Genomic DNA, 23,353 nt, shown 5'->3' on the forward strand with positions numbered 1-23,353 from the left:
TGCAGGACGCTGAAACTGCGCATGTGTAATGATTTAACTCACTATAGGTCAGGTGCCAATGTGCAACTCTGAACTAATAACAGTCTTTCTTTTAGAGGTGTTGAAGTGCTGTGAGGTGTAATAATGGATGCATTGGAATACAGAACAGTCATCAAGTTCCTGTACTTGAAAGGCCGCATTCCAAGGAGACGTTCAATGAGATAAAAGAGGTTTATGGGGAGGATTCTTCATCATTTGATGTAGTGAAGAACTGGTATCGTCAATTCAAATGTGGTTGGACTTCGGTGGAAACGGCTCTGATTGCTGGGCGACCCCACTCCGCTATCGATGAACACAGCATCCAGCAAGTGGAGGCCGGAATTTTGGAAAACCGCTGCGTAACCGTTCGAGACATAGCCCAAAATGTCAAGATTAGTGTGGGGTTCATGGCAAAAATCATTTAGGACTATCTTCATATGCGTAAGGTATCCGCTCACTGGGTTCCCCGGCTGCTCACACCTTTCCAAAAGCAGGAACGAGTCGAATGCTCTCAGGCTCTTTTGACCACGTGCCGTGGAAGCCAGGAGGACTTTTTCAACAGACTGATTGCACAGCATTAAAGCTGGGTCCATCACTCTGATCCGGAAACTAAAGTCCAGTCGATGCAATGGAAGCACTTGGACTCACCACCTCCAAAGAAGGCACGCGCCCAGCCCTCGGCAGGCAAGGCCATGCTCACAGTCTTTTGAGACCAGCACAGAGTAGTATTGATGGACTTCCTAGAAAAGGGTGCCACGATTACTGGGGCATAGTATGCTTCACTGCTGCGGAAATTGCGGAAGGCCATCAAAAGTAAGAGACGTGGCATGCACACCAAAGGTGTCCGCCTTCTACAAGACAGTGCCCTAGTTCACAACTCACACGTTGCCCAAATGGAAGCATGCTGCTGCGGCTTTGAAATTCTACCGCATCCCCCTTATTCACCCGACCTCGCACCATCGGACTTCCACCTTTTTCCAATAATGAAGTCATATTTGAAGGACAAGCATTTTCCAGATGATGAGACTCTGATTTCTGAAGTCACAACATGTACCTTTGGAGCAACCTGTCGACTTCTACATGCGAGGTGTTTGCAGTTGCATAAAAAGATGGGAGAAGTGTGTGTCCCTTGGTGGCACCTATGCAGAGAAGGACTAATAAATCCGCAAAGTTTCATTGCTGTCCATCCACAGGAAGTGGGTCAGGGGAAATCTTTAATGAACGCCCCTCGTATTTTTAAGATGACCATTGTGAATTAAGTGAATGTAGGAGAGATATTCTTGCAAAAATAAGTAGCACGCAGGTGTCTGTGCGGTGTGTAAAGCACAACACAGACTCTCTAAAAATATTTTTCTTTTGCATTGTTATTATTTTTTTAAGTTTGTTCAAAGTAATTGTAACACAGGTTAACTGCATAAATTTCATAAGGGAAAAATATTTTCATCATTGTGAACTTCTTTACTTGTAAGGACCTGCTTAAAATAAATTGAATCAATTTCAGGTTGTGTGGACACAAGTCAAATTTAAGCACTCTGCATTAACTTTATAATTCATAAACACCTTTAACCCTTTCAGCCCTGTCATTAAGTGAGGACTTTTATATAAATATATAGAGAGAGAGAATAGGATGTGCGTGTTCTTTCGTTTTTTATTGTTTAACTATTTGCTTGGGCATGCAGATAATTTTGTACACTTTTCAACATTATTGGAGACAATGACACAACTAACGTATTTTTCCCCTGACAATAATAATAAAAGTAGTGTGCCATAACTTACATGTTCTCTTGTTCATACTTGTTCATAAAATTGTTTTGCCTTTTTATTTAAAGTAATGAAACGCACCTCAGATCTTTCTCACTATGTGAAAATGTCCTAGGGGTCACATTTTTTAACAGTCCATTTCACTTTCCATTCATTTAGTCCTCTGCTATGCATCGCTGCTTCCAGTGGTATAGGCTAAGGGAGAAGGCGTCACACTGGCCATTTCAGAAATGCCCACACAGCCACTAGAATAAATGCATCCCACACCCATGTCGCACTGGAGGACCAGGGTAGACGCTGACGAATGACTGAGTGCGAACGATGTATTTTACATGCCTGATGGCATTAATCCAGTCTCAACAAAGAGACAGGGCATCAGTTGTACAATGATTTGGCATAATGTAGTCTGCGGGACTTAGCCGGACTGGATGTGGTGGCAGGAGGGTGGCAAGAGGCAGTGCCACGATCGTGCAAGCTTTGTCTGTGATTAGCTGTTTGCTCCCCACCTACATTCATCACAATTGACATCATGGTCAAATGGAATAGAAGATGGTATAGATTGCTAGGAAATACAGCTGCTCGTGTGGATTTGCATACGAGTTGCAGAACATGAATAATTACAGTAAGATCCCGTTGATGTGGATTTCACGGGACCGAGGAAAATGCCCAAATTAACCGAACGTCAAATTATCAAGGGGGACCAAAAACACAAACATAATGAAGTGTCGCACTCAACATACCTTTATTTCTTTAAAAAATCTGTAATTATTCTACCAAATGGCGTGGTGTGTGCAAGCTGTTGTATAATCAACACACATGTCCCGTAAGCATAACACCCCCCACACACAACACACTAGAATACACACACGCACACACAGAACTCCAGGTGGTCGAAATTTCCGGAGCCCTTCACTACAGCGTCTCTCATAACCTGAGTCGCTTCGGGACGTTAACCCCCCCCCCCCCCCCACACACACACACACACCCACACACACTCTCTCTGTCCTGTGCAAAAAAGCGCATCTTGCATAGAGGCACACGGCATAATTCAAATGATTACAGGCTCAACAATAACATGAATGCTGGCAGCACGGTGTGTAATATGCACGCAATGAAAACAAACGAGAACAGTGGAGTGCAGCGCAAAACAAAAAAGCATCCCGTCGTACTTTCTCAACTAATAATCATAGTGATGAACACGGCTCCTTAACATTTTGATTGGGCTCACTCACCATCATCGTCACCCCATCTCCAGCACACTGTGTACACACGAAGTTCGCTGCCTCTCTGAATTAACCAAATTATGTCAAAATTCCTCTGAGTTAATGAGTGTTTCACGCCATGGGATAGTACAGACGTTTGACAGTACCGGACGAGGTGTCAAATTTATGCGGTTTTCCGAATTAACAGGGTTTGAATTAACAAAATTTTACTGCAGTGGAAGATGTAAGGATATAAAAAAAAAAAATTGACAGGGCGGTTACCACTGTGTAATGCAAGGTTCAGCAACAGCTATTAAGGTATTTATATTTTACGATGTGTTGAGGTAGAAAATATGAGAGCGACTTCATATCTGCGTAGTTCTAGAGTGCTCATTCTAGTTTTCTGTACACACTCGCTTTTTAACTAGCTGTCCTCTCTAGTACTCACCTCAGGTGTGTGGCGCCACCAATGATCCTCTCCTCAGTCGCCGTGTTTCGCAGCACCTGCTGTAGATGGACTGTGTTATATTCCTCTGTTCTTGCCATACTCTCCCTCCTTCTGGGCTATCGTCAGGGTGGTTCCGGTGGCAACCACCTTCCGCTTGTGCCTTGTGCTCTCGTGGTACCTTCCTCCTTCTACGGTGACCACCTTCTGGTTAAGCTTTCCTATGCTCTAACCATATCCTCCTCCTTCCACATTAACCATCCTCCGGTTACCAATTCCTTCACTCTCGCCACATCCTCTTCCTTTCATAGCAACCACCTCCCAGGCAGTTCCCATGCTAACCACCTTCCGGTTACACTTTCCTACGCTCTCACCATACCCTCCTTCCACGGTAACCCTTCTTCTCTTCCCTGGGTAACTAACTACCTTTCAGGTGGTCCTTGTGGTAACCACCCACCGGTCAAGCATTCTTATGCTCTTGCTGTATCCTTCTCCTCCCAGGGTAACTACCCTCTGGGTGATTCTCTTGACAACACCCACTGGTTATGCCTTCATACGCTCTTCCCTTCTTACCTGCCCTAAGTAGACATATTCTCTTACTACTTCCAGCACCTCGCTACCAATTCTAAACTGCTGTTTCCTTCTGAGACTGTTGAACATTACTTTGATTTTTTGCATATTAATTTTTACACCCACCGTTCTGCTTTGCCTGTATAACTCATTGATAATTCTTTGCAGCTCATCTCCTGAGTGACGTAGCAAGGCAATGTCATCAGTGAATCGCATATTACTCAGGTGTTCTCCATTAACTCTTATCCCCAGCTGTTCCCAATCCAGGCCTCTGAATACCTCCTGTAAACAGGAGGCGAATGGCATTGGCAAGATCATGCCTCCCTGCCCGATGTCCTTCCTTATTGGAATTTTATTGCTGACTTTATGGAGGACTATAGTAGCTGTGCAGCCGTGATAGATATCTTCCAGTATTTTTACATAAGGCTCTTCTACACTCTGATTCCACAATGCCTGCATGGCAGCCGAGGTTTTTGACTGAGTCAAATGCTTTCTCATAATCTGTGAAGGCTGTATATTGGGGTTGATTATATTCTGCACATTTCTCTGTCACCTGATTCATAGTGTGAATATGGTCCGTTGCCGAGTGCCCTTTACGAAAGCCTGCCTGATAATTTGGCTGATTGCAGTCTAAGGTTGTCCTGACTTTATTAACCTTAGTAAATACCTTATAGGTGACGGAGAGTAAACTGTTTGGTCTGTAATTCTTCAAATCCTTGACGTCTCCTTTCTTATGGATTAAAATTATGTTAGCATTCTTCCAAGCTTCTGGTACGCTCATGGTCATAAGGAATTGCATATACAGGGCGGCTAGATTTTCCTATCACAATCTCCCCTCTGTCCTTCAACAGATCTACAGCTGCTTTTCCCCTTTGCATTGTGCCTAGGGCTTTCTTTATTTACTCTTTCATTACTGGCGCGATGTCCCATTGCTGTGCGCTACTGCCTCGCGTCCTGATTAGATTGGCTACTGTATAGATTTGTGTAGAACTCCTTGGCTACTTTAACTATCTTATCCCTATTGCTAATAGCACTGCCCTCTTTGTCTCTTGACGCATACATCTGATTTTTGCTATGCCTAATTTTCTATTCACCGGTTTTAGGCTACCCCCATTTTTTTAGAGCGTGCTTGATTCTATCCATATTAAACTTCCTTAGGTCAGTTAACATGCACTTATTGATTAACTTTGATAGCTCTGCCAGTTCTATTCTGTCTGGGGGGTTTGGTGCTTTCATGCTTTGGCATTTCTTAATCAGACCTTTCGTCTCCTGGAGAGCTTATCTGTATCCTATTGAACCATCCTACTACCTACCTCTGCTGTGCACTCCATGGTGATAGCTATTAGATTATCATTTATTGCGTGAACGTTAAGGTGTCTTTCTCAGTTAAAGCTGAATATCTGTTCTGCAATGCGATTTGGAATCCCTCTACTTTCCCTCTTACTGCTAGCTCGTTGATGGTCTTCCGCCTCACTAGTTCCTTTCATTCCCTCTTGAAATCTAGGCTAATTCGAGACCTTGCCATTCTGTGGTCGCTGCAGTGCACCTTTACGAGGACCGCTGCATCCTGCACGATGCCAGGGTGAGCGCATAGTATGAAGTCTATGTCATTTCTAGTCTCATCATTGGTGCTCTTCCACGTCCATTCCCTGTTCTCTCATTTGCAGAAGAAGGTATTCATAATCCATAAATTATTTCTGTCTGTGAACTCTACTAATAACTCCCCCCTGCTATTCCTAGAGCCTATGCCATAGTCACCTACTGCCGGGTAGAACCAGGTAGAACCATACCAGGGTCCAAGTAGTAGAAGAAGGAAAAGTCATTAGCTAGGCTTGCTCATATTCAGCACGAGCATACTAGACACATTAGCAACAGTTAGCAGTATCTGCCAACCATAAGCATGTGCAGAGGGGGTGGGGGAGTGGCCCCCCCCCCAGAGGTGCTAATTTTGTACCATATTGTTCTCTGCCATGGGTGTGCACTGGTCTCTCTATAAGAGGGGGCCGACGTTCATGGTAGTGCCTACTCTTCAAGTCTTCGGGGAAGCAGGGAACAAGAGAGGTCAAAATCTGTGTCCCCCTTGCCCACGTCTGTGCATGCCTATGTTCCCTGCTACCCAGAAGACATGAACGGATGCTGCCCCCCCCCCCCCCCCCCCCTCGCCTTTATGGAGGGACCTGTGCACATCTATGCTTTCCAACATAGTTTCAGGAAAAGGCAACCATGCTCCCTATGGAAAGATAAAGGTTTTTTTAGGCAGTCAACGGTCAAGGATGTTTGGTGGCACCAGATGAACCATTGGCCATTTGCAGCCAAGGAGCAGGAAAGGTGCAATCTAAAAGATTGTACTGGGACACTCAGGATCATTTGGAGCAAGGGTATAGTACAGATTTATGCTGCAGAAACTGGGAAAAAAAAGGAAAAAAAAGCTGCTTCAAGGATTTTCATGCACACTAATTGCTGCCCTCATCTTCAGTTATGCTTTGGCTAATCAGAGGTCTTTTTTGTCGCATGAAAATATTTGTGCGTTAACAGGCATGGGTAAAGGATCATGTCACATGCGGAGTTCATGCCTACTGCAGCCACTGGGCCCTGGCGTCCTTACATGATGACATATTCCCATTATTCAGTACTTGCACATGCGTGTGATATCTTTGTACTTTTTTGTTTAGATGGCTTGAAGAATTTCAGGATTGTGCAGAAAAATTAGGGCTGAAAGGGTTAAACATTACAGTTCTCATCTGATAAGGGCTGAAAGGGTTAAACATTACAGTTCTCATCTGATAAGAGCAGCCCCATGCTGCACTTTTTCTGTTTGCCCTGCCTCTGCATTATGCATTGATGTCAGTATCGAGTTCATATGGGCAAGAGCTACATTCATTCCCCTCATAGCATAACCTGTGAGGAATCACAGTTGAACACAAGTGTTTTTGTAACGTTATCATCTGGCATACCATAATGTCTTGTAAAAACAATCCCAAATCTTACAGCAAGTGGCTTTTTTTTTTTTTTCAGCCAAAAGTAAGTGCCATTTGCTCATATTCATCCTGTAGTTGGTGTGCATCACTGTTCTTTTTGGCTTCTTGTGTGCACTATTAAAAGTAGGCTGTGCTGTGGTATGGGGTCCTCGGTCTGGTGAGGTGAAAGTCTAAAGCACTGTGTCCAAAGCAAGGAAACTAGCAAATATCTGGGGTGTATGCAGTCTAAAGGCATTTGGCATATTGCAGCAACGCCATAGGTCCAACACAGTGGATCAAACTCATCTGTGTACCTTAGCTGGCATGGCTTAGCCCTGTCTCAGACAAAAAGGGTATTCTGGTGGCTAGGCTGATGTTGAGTGCTTGGTCTTTTAAGGGGGGATGTGGGGATAAAATAATGATTTTCATGAAAAAAAAAAATGTTTTGAATTTGTGTTGTTTTGGATTCCTGATTTAAAAAAAAAACTCACCAAATTTGGTTATCTGTGCAGCAGAAAAGAAGAAAATTAATTATTTTCACCAGACGGTGGTGTCCATTCGCTGTTAAAAGCACATATGAACACTCAACCGCAGAGCAGGCAAGGAACCGGACGCGGAGTGAAAGTCCACGTTAGAAAGCTTGTTTTTCACGCTTTCTAGTCATGGGAGAGCTTATGTTTAGAGTACACCAGACCAATAAAGAAAAACTGAAAAAAAGAACATATTTTTAGCCGTGGCAACTGTGGTTTGGCTGGAAAACCGAAACAGAAGGTTGGATTGCCAGAAACACAGCACATGACCTTCCAGCACTGTTTTAGTGCCACTCGGAATTTCACTAAGCCAGGCCTCGTTTTGGCTCCGTTTGACGCTGTTTTTTTTTTTTCCCCGAACCAGCCAAGAACTAAGAAAAGTATTTCACAAGCACAGGAAAGGGCGCTGGACAGCTCTAAAGCTTAAAAAAAAAAAAAAAAAGAGAAAACTTGAAACATTTACCACAGAGCAGCATCATGTTAGAAGAGGAGGCCCCAACTTGTGCAGCAGGACACTTTGATTAATTATTTTTGGTCATAAAATTAAATAGCATCTACTGAAATCATTGAACCTATTTTTCTCAGTTTGCACTTTTTGGGAAAACAAAACCGTTAGATCGTGAAAAGCTGCTTTCAAGGCAGTTTCGAGATTGAAACTTTGTCAGGAACAAGCTGAGATACTTTTTAATCTCAAAATATTTTCTAACACAAAAAATTATCAGATGTCTGGTGTATAATGACAACAGAAGAAATAAACTTCGTTTTTAAGGTGGTGAGATTTTTGCAGAAATAACACAAAAAACATGCAACTGGCCTTATCCTGCATTGTAAACCACTTAGAAGGTATCTACTTACAAAAAAATTGTATATCTTCGTTATTTTTGAAATGGTAGTTTACCTAAGCTGACATGCCTAATTGCTCTATATGACAGCTGCAAGTTTTTTTTTCTGTTTGTGCTATAGTAATGAAATTTAAAATAGAGTCTAGCGACAAGAAGCTACATCATCCCTGAAATTTTTGTCAAGATTGGTGCAGCAGTTCAAAAGCTGACTGTTCAGCCTAGCTGGCATACCTGTCTGTCAGTACAACACACCACTCTGATTTCTGTCTCCTGCAGCTGATAATCCTGAAGTACTAACAAAATTGGGGGAAATTGGCACTTTCCTTTCTTGTTCTCCTCCCCACTCTTTCTTTCCTCTCTGCTTTTCTCAGTGATTTTGTCTGTGGTTTCATTCTCAGATTTTAAATTAGCAGATTTTCAAAATATGAATTACGTCATGTCTGTTGCCAAATTTGCTGTGTGGCATCAAGTTATAGTAATGAGGTTTGGTTAATGTTTCATGCATGCCCATTTTGGGCCTTGAAAAGATTAGATTAAAAAGACGGCTGCCTGAAAAAACTCTCAGTCTTATGACTATCAAGAAGGCCTCATTTCTTCCAGTGATTCAGTAAAAGAGTTCATGTTCAAAATGGAAAAATTACTTAAAATTTCTGGTAAGCCATGCACATAAGCAGTCTCGGATCTTTCACAAAGCTAATCCTGGCCGTGGCGGTTGAATTTCTATGGAGGCGAAATTCTAGAGACCTGTGTACTGTGCGATGTCAGTGCACGTTAAAGAACCCCAGGTGGCCGAAATTTCCGGAGCTCTCCACTACCATGTCCCTCATAGCCTGAGTCGCTTTGGGACATTAAACCCCATAAACCAAACCAAACCTTTCACAAAGCTGTCACATGTTGTGGCAAAGACAGCCAAAGGTTTTGTTGTGAAGAAATGCTTGCAATAAAGGTTTTTCATCTCTGGTGCTTTGTTCGTAAAGTTGCAAAGGAAAGGATAAAATAAAAAAAATGTCTGGCAGTCTAGCATTGCTAAGCATGAAATATTGTGCAAAAGCAGAGTTTTTTGCAGGTAGACACTACCGTCACGTACCTGAAAGCAGGATTGAAGTATCCACTGACCCAGGGAGCCAGTTATGCACGTCTACAACTTTTTCATCGTCAATGCCAATTTACCCAGTGTACGCCGGCGATCTATGCTCCAGTACCGCATTTCTGCAGCAGTGTTATCAACGGCAACGCGTATTGCTCTAGTGCCGTATTTCTGCCACGTTTCCATGCCAACGCATGCAGTGCACATCTCTTTGTCACTACCGCCGCGTAGCTCAAAGCACGAATATTATTTTGATAGTAGTATTAGTTGATGAAGAAATCAATGTGCAATGCATAATGCTAGATAGTGTTGCAGTTTAACACAAGCTGCGTTCAGCTGCAGTGATAGCCTAGTGCTCTCGTGCTATGCGCTTTGAGCTCTCCCGCAGTGGCCAGCGAAGCTGATCTGTTTGGACCGCCGCAAGGTCTAATCCCAGTCACGGATATTTATTAGATTTCTTTTATTCCAAGATTCCAAGTGGATTCCAAGAGAAGGCAAGCGTAGCAGGGGGTGGCAGAAAATTAGGTGGGCGGATGAGATTAAGAAATTTGTGGAAATATGGTGGCCGCAGCTGGCGAAGGACAGGGTTAATTGAAGAGACATGGGAGAGGCCTTTGCCCTGCAGTGGGCGTAGTCAGGCTGATGATGATGATGATGATTTCACTTGGCACAAACCCATAAACATCGCAAGGTCTTGCTCAGGGTTTACCCTTTGGAATGGTGTTTCGCACTAAAAACTGAATAAATGGAAGAGCTAGCAAAATGGAAGGCTGTGGTCACACCACACTATGCATTATATACCAGAGCTGTGATGGGCTGTGTGGAGCCTGCTGATGAAGGTGTAGAGGGAAGGTTTGTTTGAGAGAATGTTCTAAAAGTATGTCTTTTATTGAGGCAGAATGTAAAAAAAAATTGTGCATTTAAGTTTGTTCACCTTGTGACAGTGTCACTAGGCCAGATATTCAGCTCCTAGCAAAGCCATTCAGAAGCAAGAGTTTTGCCTGTTATGAATTGAACAAGCACAAACTTTGACAGCTATTTTCACCTCCGGTTGTGAGGGGTAGACAGGTCATTCAAGATGTACTGTCCTGCAAGTAAATTAGTGCATGGTAGAGAGAGGGTGTGGTAGATGGTCCTTGGTGATCACAAAATGAACAAGGGAGGGGGAAACCTCAGGTTGCTTGAATAACACAAGCTCTCAGCGCTCTGTCCTGTCCCCCTTTCTGTCTGTTTTTTCCTAACCGTGTTCACGCTGCTAAAATCGTAAGGTTGCTTGAGCCAACGTTTCGACAAGGGGACTTGTCTTCGTCTGGGCAAAGCGTTCATCATTGGCAGGGATTAAATAGGGCCTTCGCTCCGAGGAGGAAATCCCCGGGTGGGGGAAGGAAAGTGGTGTGAGAGGGGATGCGTGTCAGGAAGGGGAGGGAGGTGAATCTTGATTCGTTAAGCTGCAATAGTGGAAAAACTTATATCCGGGGGGGTGTGTAATGAACAAAGGCTTTGAAGGGGCTGCGATGGGGGGGAGGCGCTGGGTGGACCTGAAAAACTCAGATAAGAGGATTAGTCAGCGTGGTACAGGGAAATGAGAACAAGGCAAACAAAATAGGCTGGCACTGGAAGGAGAAAGAAAGGGGGGGCATTTCCAAGGAAGGACAAGGCAGGGGGGGTGGGGGGGGGGGGGGAATGGCTCGAGTTTAGAGAAAGCCAAAAGGTGGGGGTGGAGGGGGTAACAGAAATGTCATGGTTTCCGAGAACTGATAGTAGGGGATTAGGAGAAAAAAAAAGGTGAACAAAGGGAGAGGGTGAGAAGGCCGGAAATGTGGTGGAAGATATGACGTGGGAAGGGTGCAAAGAGCGATAATATACTTATGCGAGGTTCTAGGAAATGGTCTGACCACGTGCAAGACATTTGTTAATTTAAAATTATGCTAACCCTGGAATGTACCTGAGAGATTCCAGGTTTCCTCTGGAAATGTTAATCCCTGTTGGTTGCAGTGTTTTAAATTTGTGGATTAGGAATGCTTCTCTGTATTTTCTGTCCCTAGTCGATTTGAAGCCTGACTGAAGAATGAACAGTTTGAGTTCGTCGAATTTGTGATGGCGTTGACTAAAATGGGTCGACACTGCCTTCTGTTCATTCCGTGTTGTGTCAGCCCGGTGCCCGTTTAATCTGGCACTCATTGTTTGCCCGGTTTCTCCGATATATTGTTTCTGGCAGAAGGAGCACTGGAGCATGTAGATAATATTGGACGATGTGCAGTCAAAACTGGTCTTTATATCGAAACTGAAATCGCTTGCCGTACTTTTAACCGTAGTGTCCCTTTGTAAATGTTTGCATGTCTTGCATCTAGGTCGAGAGCATGAAGTTACTGTTGGTGGTGGTTTCTTACCGAGCCTAGCATGCACCAGGATGTCCTTCAGGTTTGTGTTGCGTCTGTATGTTACCCTTGGTGCGTCGGGAAATATTTTCTTGAGACGGTCGTTACCAGTTAAAATGGGGTGGTAATTCCGCAGGATATTGTTTGTTTATGTTTGGAAGCGCGTTTGAGTATTTCGTTATAAGTGCAGGAGGTCGTTGACTGTTAGCTTTTGTTCGTTTTTTAAGAACTACATCTCGTTTCAAAGTGGTTGCTCGTTGGAACGCATTATTAAGGGTTGTCTGTGGATGGTTTCTGGTGATTAGTGTGTTTTTTAGCGAGTGGAGGTGTTTCAGGTAGTCGTCGTCGTCGCTACATATTCTTCTTAGTCTCGTTGCCTGTCCTACGAATATACCTTGTTTGCAGTGCCCTGGATGATGGCTAGTGAAATCTAAGTATTGCTGTCGGTCAGTAGGCTTCCTGTAAAGTGTGGTTTTGAGCTTGCTATTTTCTAAATGGACAGTGGTGTCAAGGAAATTGACTTGCGTTTTCGAGGAGTTGAAGGTGAATTTAATGCTGGAGTGGCATGAATTGAAATGTGTGACGAATGCCTTCAGGGTCTCAGCCCCATGCTCCCATATCATGAAAATGTCGTCTATGTAACGCAGGTATATAAGTGGTTTTTTTAGAAATAAATTTAGAAGTTTAGATTCTAGTAGCCCCATAAAAATGTTCGCGTAGGTGGGTGCGAAGGGAGTGCCCATGCTTGTTCCAAATACTTGAAGGTAGTAAGAAGAATCGAATTCAAAGTAGTTGAGTGTTAGTATCAATTCAAGTAGTGTGAGGTACACTTCAGTTTCGTGCGGGTGAGGACTTTGAGTTAGAATTTTGGAGAGTGCGTCGATACCTTCATTTATGGGAATATTTGTGTACAAAGTGGCGACATCAAGTGTGACAAGTATGCTATCTGCTGGGATAATAGAAGCATCATTCAGAGACTCTATTATGCAGAGAAAGTGCGGTGTATCCTCGACAAAGGAAGGGAGGTGGGTGGGAATATCTGCAAGATAGTTGTTCAGGAAAATTGATAGGTTCTCTGTGGGCGTGTTATTGTTTGAAACGATAGGTCTGCTGGGGATATCTGTGGTAAACAAGTCTTCTGCGGAAACCTTATGGATTTTGGGAAGTAGGTAAAAGCGTCCTGCCTATTTGTTTAGTGGATTTAAGAAGTGGTAGTCGGACTACGTGATTAGTTCCCTTGATAATAAGTTTGCCAGTTTGTTCAGAATCAATTTGCAGAACTCTGAAGTGGGACCTGAATCTAATTTCCTATAATGACAAGGGTTGTTGAGTTGCCTAAAAGCTTCTTTTTTGTATTTTTCGGCCGGCAGAATAACTATGCTACCTCCTTTGTCTGCAGGCTTAATGACTATATCGGTTCTAGAAGCTAAGTGGTTCAGAGTAGCCTGTTCCGTTGGGGTAACGTTTCTGCGTTTTCAAGCTTGCTTTGTTTGGTCTATAATTTCTTTCGAGACAGATTTAATGTACAAGTCTAATTCGGGACTCTGCTGCGCTTCCGGCGTCCACGTGCTTTCTGCTTTGAGAGGGATGGGATTAAGGCTGGTTACTTCAGTAGGGTGAGCACGTGTTGACCACGTGTTACAGGAAAGAGCTAGGTTAGTAATCGGGGTGCTCGTTTTTTCGGCAAAGAATTCCTTAATTCGCAATCTTCGCGCAAATTCTGTGAGATCTCTGTGAAGTTCATACTCGTTAAAATTATTGTTAGTTGGACCAAATGTAAGGCCATGCTTCAGAATCCGTTTGTCGCTATCACTTAGGGATTTGGAAATATCGACAATGTTGCCGTCAGTGTCCTGCGGCGGAAAAGGCATATCTTTTGTCTGTATCGAAATTGGCAGGCGGTTATTAAACTGTCCAGATATATTCGTATCTAGCGGAAATTTATCTCTAATTTGTTTATGCTGTTGTTTATCGTGCAGCTTGTGTTCCTTTCTGGCTACAAAATCTGCTAGTGCCTGGCTTTTGTCCGAATTTAGTTCTATCTTACTAAGTTGATCATCGAGGGAATTTAACTGCTCTTGACAATGTTCTTTTAAAATAGCTATGAATGAAAGGGATGCGTCATTTGAAACCTTTTCCCATCGAGCGAGGAGTTCAGGCCTGAGCGCACCGAGGGAGCACCTAACATTAACGTGAAGTCCTTTGGGTATTGTCCTGTGCTGCGAGTAGGATTTGTAAGTGTGTAGGTGGAATCGGTAGTTAGTTTGTTTAGTGGATAGTTTTCTGGCGATTAGGAAAATTCGTCTTTTGAGTTCGGGGCGATTGGTGCTGCCAGATGTAAGTCATCTGCGCTTGTGCCGAGTGGACCTCTTGATGGGTGTTGTGTGTTTAAGGGACTTCTGTTTGGGGGTGGCATCGGTGTCGAGGTCCGCGTCGGTGAAAATCTGGGTGCTAGTGTGCATCACTAATCGCGTAGGTGTCTGTGTGAAGTGGTGGCTTTGTTGTTTAGTGGCTACTTCCGGTGGGATTCCTACGTGCTGTTCCGCTGGTGTGGGATCCATGGTTTCCGTCTTGTGTGCCAGCGTCGCGAGTCTCTGGAGTGAACTGTGTGGAGGTGTCCTGGGTCCTAGCGGGGGGAGGCTGTGTTCGTTCATGGGTGTTGTCGCTTTTGTGGGTGGTCTGTTGTTGAGTGTTGGCCAGAGTGGGAGAGGGAGCATGAGTGGGCTGTAGCGTCCGCTTAAATGTGTTTCTCAGCCGGTACTTTATGTTGTTTGCCATTACTTGGACGCCAAAAAAAATTAGGGTGAAGTCCATCTCTGGCCAGGAGTGCCTCAGGGTCATGATGGATCTGAGCGTGGTGGATGATTTCAGCGTCTTTTTGGTAATGTTCCATGTCCAGCAAAAAATTATTGAGCTTAAATGAGTCCTGTGCGTGAGCTGCGAGTTGGCGGGATTGTGGCATGTGTCTGTGGTTATTAGTAAATTAGTGGTTATTTAACTATAATATAACGTAATTTTGCTACATTCGAAACTGATCTGACCTCCCTTTAATGCAGCTGGTATTGTTTTAAATTGCATTTTAAACACAATTTTTATGAGAATATGGCAAGGTCAGATTGCTACATTAAAGGTCAGAGAAATGGCTGAGGATCTTTCACTTTTACAGATAATCCAGCATAAAGTGACTGTATGAGGCATTTCCAGTGTGTTTCTTTTTTTTTTTTCTCATGAAAACATAATTGCCATATTCTGCTCTTTTTTTTTTTTAGCAATATTACTCACTGCTTTCATCTGAAGATACATCATGAGGTCATGTTTCCAGCTTGTGTGATAATATAAGCAGCTTGATTAGCTTGTAGCCATGCAGACAACTGTGCGTAACAGCCCTAAAGGTTTCAGTGTTAAAGAAAAGTACTTTGGTAGCAGCATTGTAAGCATTGACATGCGTAGGGGTTGGGCTTTGTTTAAACTGGAAAAAAAAAAACGAAAATAAACGGTAAAAGTAAGCTGAATTTAATTTTTGAAATTCGTTTTTAACCTAAGAAGGTCAGTATTCATGACATCCATGGCACCACTAGCTGGTTGTTGAGTAGAAGTTCATCATCATTATCACCATAACATATAGCCTAACAACACCCACTGCAGGACAAAGGCCTCTCCGATATCACTCCAATTATCGTTGACTTGGGGCAGCTGCAGTTGCCTTATTCCTGCAGACTTCCTAATCTCATCTGCCCTCCTGACTTTCTGCCACTCTCTGCTTCACTTGCTTTCTCTTGGAATCCACTCCGTTGCCCTTAACAACCATTAATTATGTTGCCTTCACTCTACATTCCTCACCATGGCCTTTTCTTCTTGATTTCAACTAGAATGTCATTAACACATGTTTGTTCCGTGACCCACCCTGCTCTCTTACGGTCTGTTAGGAGAGAGGGGGGGGGGGGGGGTCAGAGTTACACTCAAAGGATTAAAGGAAAAAATGAACAGTGTGAGGAAGCCAGGAGCATAGGGGTATGGTGGTATCGTCAGATTAGTGCAGTTGCATATTATTTTGTGGCCTTTGTCCACTACCTTGCATGCCTCTACAGACTGGCAGGCTACACATCCTCGGTATTTGCTAGCAAAGCGCTGTTTCTTCGTTGTCATCACCTACCAAGGGCAGTTAGTTGGTTAATTGGGTTTCAGCACTGCACCTAAAACAGTGACATGATGTGATGCATTAACGTCACAAAAAAGTGTCATGTTCTGGCTACTGTGGCTGTTCAGTGGCACTTCTACTTGCATTTTTAATGCGAAAGCACCATTGCAATGGGTAAATCCCGAGCAAGATCTTGTGATGTTTACGTTTACCCCACCGCAGTGGCTCAGTGGTTACGGTGCTTGGCTGCTGGCCTGAAAGACGCGGGTTCGATCCCGGCCACGGTGGCAGAATTTCGATGGAGGTTAAATTCTAGAAGCCCGTGTACTGCGCGATGTCAGTGCACATTAAAGAACCCCAGGTGGTCGAAATTTCTGGAGCCCTTCACTACGGCGCCTCTCATAGCCTGAGTCACTTTGGGACGTTGAACCGCAATAAACCAAACCATCTTGCGATGTTTGTGGGTTTGTGCCACCATTGCCAATGGTACCACTATCCCGCAACATTGCTTACACTCCTAGCACCCCCGCTTGGCCGATACTACAACCCACACAGCGTTGCCTGTGCGCTCCGCTGTCCCCACTCCCAATGCACGAGAGCCATCGGCGTTGGAATCATGTGAGCAACCATGTGGCAGCGATGGACGCACACTGCTCATGCCATATCTTTTGATACATTGCCTTTGAGGCAGTGTTGCCTCAGTTGCTTTCGCTTGCCCTGCTTGGTTTAACTATGTTAAAACCATACCATTTACGACATAAAAGACAGCATGACAAGCCATCATTAGAAAGCCATCAGGAAAGTAACAAGACAAGCCAATGTTGATGCAATTCTGCTTTCGCATGTTTATAGAATATAGGCAAAAATTCTCTGTCATTTTCTGTCTGATGGCTTCATTATTTACCTTCCATTACTTTTTCAATGGCGATAGCTCTTCCTTCTGCAAGCACACATCTAAGTACGACCATTTGTGCATTAATTACTGGCAAATTGATTGGAGTATTCAATCTGTTTTTTTTATAGATTGTGTTGCCCAGTTTATATGAACATCAGCAGGACCTAAAGTTTATAGCTGCTCTGCAATTTCAGTACACCTTTCTTTTTTTTTTTTTGTGCCCAGTGTTGGGGTTCAGTGACTGTAATGTTTGGCTGCTTACCCCTAAGTCGCAGGATCAAATCCTGGCTGCGGCAGACACATTTCAGTGCCGGCAAAATGCAAAAATGCCTGTGTGCTGTGCAGTGTCAACACACATTAAGAACCCTCTCAGATGGTCTGAATTAATCTGGAGCCCCTCATTACAGCGTCGTTCATAGTCCGTGTGTTGCTTTAGGATGTTAAACCCTACATGCCATGCCATACCGATCATTCTTTTGCTATATAAGGTCATTGAAGTTTCATGTGATCACCATATGAATGATGCGAAAGGGCAACCACAGAAAAGTTTCATAAAAATTTTGTGCCACACTAGTACTGCCATTTAAGAATAAGTACTCATCACATTGACTCAGCGGCTACAACACTCTGCTGCTGAGAGTGAAGGTGCAGGTTCAATACCAGCAACAGCAGCCATATTTCAGTGGAGGCGAAAATGTGGAAATGCTTAAAATGTTTATGCATTGAAATTTCTATGAACATTGAAGAACCCCAGGTGGTCGAAATTGATCCAGAGCCTTCCACTGCTGCGTGCCTTACAGCTACTCTCCTGGCTTTAGCAGGTAAAATGAATAAGGGGAAGCGTTTCCTCCCAAGAGCTGTTTTTGTGACACTTCAACCATGGAAAAGTGTGCTTCCAGTCCAGCTGACGAGTAGAAATGAGCATTGTTTATCCAGACTACAGCAATTTAATGACCATTGTTTTGCTTTCAGCATGCTACAGTATCAATTGCTGTCATGTACCATTGCAATTGAAGTTTGATGTCTCATTTTCTGCCATGAGATCGCACAGAAACCAAAAATTTGGTGTACAGTGAATTCAGTAAACCTCACTTTTACCTTTATCGTATAAGTGCTGATGTCAGTATTCTTTTTTATTACAGTGCGCTTTGCTGAAGTGTCGGCATTTGATAGGAAATCTCTAATTGAACCATTTATTTACCTGGTCTCAAAAATCAACCCTCCTCCAAGTAAGTATAGGGTAGCGATTGAGCTAAGCTTACTTTATAGCATGCATTTTTTTTTAAAAAGGCTAGGTGTGAAAATAACTTTTTGTACAACCTTAGGACAGTTTATCCGTGTGTCTCTAATATAGCATTCACCAAAGGAAGCCCACCTATGGAAGCCACCCAATCTAGTATGCTTTAAAGGAGCATAGATACCAGATTTTCATTGCATGTTTTCAATGGTCCGTAAGACATTGGTATACATGAATCACCGCGTGTTATTCAGTGGCAACCACTATGTTATTTATAATTGAATTTTTTCCCTCGGTCTATTTCGGTTTTGGTAATGATGACAGCATAATGGGTCATTCCAGCTTTTGAGGCAGGTCAGCTTTAGCATTGCAGTGAAGCAAAACGATATAGTAGCAATTCCAGTTTTTTCATGCCTCACATGACCTACATTGAACTCTGACATCACAGCCATTATTCAGCTCTTGAAACCGAAATAGCCGAGAGAAACTCAATAATAAATTATTTAGCGGTCACAGGTGAATAACACGTGGTGATCCATGTATGGTAATGCCTTGTACATAATTACAAACAAGAAAGCACACAAACAAAACAAAAATGCCGCCACAGTCTGGAAAACGTTGAAGTAACGAGCGTTAGCTGTTCGGTTGTGCCATCTATCGTTAATGTGATGTATTGCACATGATTAGACTACTTTTCAATACCTTACGGCAAGCCGGCGTCTACCGCCTTGAGGTTGAATATTTTTGACCAATTTGGGCCGAAAAAGTTTTTCGACTCTTTGGACGGCCATTTTTCCTTACCTCAAGGCAGTAGGTGCCTGGTCGCCGTGAGGTATGAAATTGTGAGCTGCCGAGTGCTGACAACATGGCCGCCATGTTAAGCCTTACCATAAGTAAATATTAAACTAATTAGACAATATTGTTGTCTAACATGTCCTACTCATCGAGCCCGTTATGAATATCCATTAGTTAGATGCTGACATTATCGGTTAGTTAATTATAAGCAATTAAATATAAGCATAACCATAACTAAATATTAACTTCATTAGTTAATTTTGGTGTCTAACCTGTTCTACTCATATAGAGGATTCCTAATATCTAAGTCGTTTTATGATGCCTAATTAATTACCGAGTTAAAAGCGATTAAACATAGTCATGTGACTAGTTAATTATGATGTCACAAAATCAGTGACGTCACCAATCACCAGTTCAATATGCTAATAATGTCACCAATCAATCACCAATTGGGTTGCTATATTGATTTACTATGGGGGCCGCCATCTTGAATTCCTCGGACTCAGAACTCTGTTTCACGCCGAAGGGAGGTGGTAGCAGACCCCAAGAAACCGAGAAACGTGATAAGAGCTAATGCTCTTAAAATTAGTGTCTATACATCTTTAACATTTCATTCTGTACACACTTCCTACAGAAAAGAAAAACTATAAATACTGATGGGTTTAATAAAGCTACAGTTGCCACAGCTTCATATCTCTGGTACAAGAAAATATGCTGGAAGTTTAAAAATATTAAACATGATATTCCAGTGCAAAAGTAACATTGTGAAGCTTTTTTCTCATTACTCTTTTCTACGTTTTTATTTTTCGTATATTATTTTGGCTTCCATTGGGTACAAGCTTTCGCTTGGCCTGGTGCTTGGCTTCCCTGGGGTGAAATGCTTGTAAAATGGGTCTTTGACTCCACCTTGAGTACACAAAAATACCTTGTGCCATGGTGCTCTTTGGCCAAAGCTACTCTTGCACCATTAAAATACATCATCATCGTCATCATCACGCATGTATTATTTTCAGGGCCACTGTGGTCTCACTGAAAGCTTTCATAATTTCACATCAATTGTGTGCATTTATGATCCCCTTCTAAAGGCATGTTGGCTTTCTTGTGAATAATAGAATGCTTAAAGTGTGATGCCATGGAAGCACCTATGGTGTTTTCGTTGGCAACCAAAGAGGTTTGCTCCACTCCCTAAGAATTAACATGACTGGTCTTTTTATTTTGCTGGTTCTCAACCATGTTTGGAGCATTGCAAGGGTGGATTTATGAGCCACTCTTGGAGAGGGCGGTTGGTGGAGGAGGTGGTCCCACCTGAACCATGTATTTCTAGGACATTTTATTTCTTTGGAAAAATGGGGTTCAACATAGTTTTTCCATGTAATATTTCTGGCTAAGAAGGCAGTGACTGCCCCCTCCACTCTCCCCCCCCCCCCCCCCCCCCCCCCCCCCTCCCCCCCACCTTCTTCCCTTTGAAATCCGCCCCTGGAGCATTGTGCCAGTTTACCATGATGATGATCAGGGCTGTGTTTTGTGGTGACTGCATGACCTATTAGAGTGTTCATATCTGTTCAGAGGCCCTGTAGTATGCAACCAGAGTACATTAGGACTTGAATGCACAGTTATGCATTCATGCATGAATTGTTGGAGAATGCCTGCCATTATCATGTGCTTTTGCCACCGGGGGTGGATTTGTAGGTCAATATTGGTGGGGGAAGTTACGGGGCATGGTCTTGTTTAAACCATGTATTTCTTTCGACTCTTTTTATCGAAAAAATGACGTTCAGCATGATTTTCCTATGTAAAATTTCACGCTTAGTGGGGGGGGAGAGACATTGGGAGACCCCCCACCTAATAATTCTGTCCCTGTCTGACCACTGTGAAATTGCATGTGCAGTTTACAGAAGGGCTATACATGTATGTCACCATCAAGTGAAATACTATCAAGGCATTAGAAAGAGGAGCAGCAAAACGAGGTTTTACTTGACATAGACTGACTGTTGGTTCTCTTGATTTTCACTTGTTAATAGGCCTTGCATGTATTTCTCTTCAAGCAGCAAACATTTTTTGTTTTGTTTTGCAGTAACATTTTTCTGTTCAATTTTTGGGTTGATGCTGATGGAACTTGTTGGTTGTGCTATATTTACTGGCCATAAATAAGTAGTAACACAAATCAAACAAAAGTAGCCACATTACAGAGTTGCTGCTATTAGGCACTGCATGAACATGGACATGTGTGTTGCTATGATTTATATTTCTTGTGCACTTTTGCAGTGGAGCGCTCAGTGCATTCGAAGTGCATTAACAGAATTTCAGGCATTTGGCACACCAGTGCACACACAGTCTTGAAAACTCTGTGGCATGACTAGAAAGGTTTTCCTTTTGTCATGAACGGACCAGTAGGGCTGAAATATTTTTCAGTGTCTGGATAGATGGCGCCGCAGCCCGCTCGCATGCTGTAGGTATGCAAGCCTCTGTATGAGCAGTTCTTTCTGCTCTACACTTTTCTTGTTGTTTCATTCATGCATGAACTTAGAAGCATACCCAAAACTTTTGGAACTTTCCAGCTTCACTAGTTTGTCACGACACCATTTGCATGTAGTTGTGCAGACTAAAGAGTTCTGCTTCAAAAGCACTGTCCATCAAGCATAAATTCAAAGGGTACGGACAAACAGGCAATGACAAAAAGGAGGAAATGTGTAATCACAAAGTGCACCCCTTTTTACATAACACATCACGGCAGCAATGACACATTTAAAGTGACTTTTTTGCACGACGCTGCTGTATGTCTTAGTGGCATCACCTGATTTTAAGCAGCTTTGTACCTTTCCTTTGGTAGTTGTCGTTAGTTAGGACATAATACTTATGATTGATGAGTGACTGATGCCCATGTCTACTACAGCCACTTCCTGAAGCTGACTTCTCTGAAGAGTTTGCAAAAAAGCGAATCAGACTTCACCGTGTGCATGACACACCAAGTGCAATGCGCCATGGTGATCAGTCAGAATAGAGTGATGTCATGCATGACATCGTGACAGCATGCCACATTGATTGGCCAGAATGCCTGCCAGTGATTGGTCTGAACACAATGGTGTCACTCATGACGTCATGAGGTATTCACTAGAGCTCACCCATGGCACTTACCATGCTTACCGTGTGAATGTAGCTGCATAAATGCAGCAGACATACTGCATTTCTACACAGTTACTAAGCATTCCAACTGGCATTGGCATTTCGCACCACCCTAGCTGTCGCTAAAATTAGCATTACCACAGGGAAAATGTCCAGTCAGTTTTTTGCATGAACCTTGTTGCAGCCAGTGATTTGAAGACATATTAAGCTCCTGAATTGACTTTGATCCTTAGACTATGCCATTGTGGTTGAACTGCCTTGTCAGTGATGCACTTTCATTTGGACTCGCCTGCAAGGGGAGAATGCTCAAGCAGGATATACGTACTTGCAACATGGAAGCCTATTGAGAAGTTTATGGTCAACACTGGCAGCTGTGTAAAAGATGGCCAGGCTGTCAGTTTCTTTATTAGTACAGGAGTGTTGCTCGAGCAAACTGCCATGCTTGGTAAGCGCAACTGTAGAATTTGTAATGTTTCTTTCATCCGGTGGCTCATTTATTAGTGCTGTTATGAGCAAAAGCTCTACTTCATGCCCAAAGCTGCAAAAGCTGATTCACCGCTGAAGCCTTGACCTTGACCTTCAATAAATAAATTGATAAAGTAAATATTGCCGCGACTGGGATTCGAACCTGCAGCGGCGCAAACAGATCAGCTCCGCTGGCCACTGTTCGAGAGCACTTTGCTATCGCCGCAGCAGATCACGCCTGGTGTTAATCTGCAACACACTCTCGCGCTGTGCATTGCACATCATCGTCTTCATCAACTTCCCTCTCCACTGCGAACAGATCAGATCAGCCTAACCTTGATCAAAGCTTAACCTGAGTCTAATATTGTCGCCAGATGTGCTAAACACATTGTCAGGCTAAACACGTGCTTTCGCATGTCTACCCGGTTTATCTACATTAAAACCCTACAATGTTTTTCATTGTGTCTATTGGACGGTTTAAAGAGGGCTGTTGTTTGCTCCTTTATCAAGTGAGCAGGATCAGCTGGTGCACGGATAAATGAGATTTTAAGGATTTGTGACCACTTTTGCGAAGGGACACAAAGTATGTCTTTCATTTCTTCGTTGCCATGGTCACACATACTGTGGGTTTACACAGTTACTTTTGCTAGCATAACAAGGTAGCACTAAATGTACGAGCAACGAAAGAATCAGCTGCATGGTGAGACTACTTTGCATGTTTGCCAGCTCTGGCTCTAGGCCCTACCCATGTTGGCTGGGCCGGAAAACAGTTCACCAGCAGGTCACAGTGCCACCTAGGTGCATCATGCAAACAGTTTTCACTGAGACAGCTTAGAACAGCGGCTGCTCATGTCAAAAGGGAACACCTTCTAGCCTCTGTATTGTGATGGCGTGCAGTATAGATCAATGT

The 23,353-nt window shown here is 43.3% G+C and overlaps 1 protein-coding gene across 5 annotated transcripts in view; it reads left to right on the forward strand.

The window, feature by feature from the left end:
• Positions 1–23,353, forward strand: part of kappaB-Ras (NFKB inhibitor interacting Ras like 1) — a 51,653-nt gene that overhangs the window by 22,300 nt on the left and 6,000 nt on the right. Inside the window, exon 7 of one of the 5 annotated variants that reach the window (XM_089580114.1) lies at positions 17,966–18,052. The exons of 1 other annotated variant lie outside the window; for it this stretch is intronic. In XM_089580114.1, the coding sequence (XP_089436240.1) occupies positions 17,966–18,052 (87 nt within the window). 3 more of the 5 variants (XM_089580113.1, XM_089580111.1, XM_089580112.1) reach the window with 3 other exon arrangements.

Source organism: Amblyomma mixtum, chromosome 3, assembly GCF_055824585.1.
Source record: "Amblyomma mixtum isolate Tamu chromosome 3, ASM5582458v1, whole genome shotgun sequence".
Taxonomy (NCBI): domain Eukaryota; kingdom Metazoa; phylum Arthropoda; class Arachnida; order Ixodida; family Ixodidae; genus Amblyomma; species Amblyomma mixtum.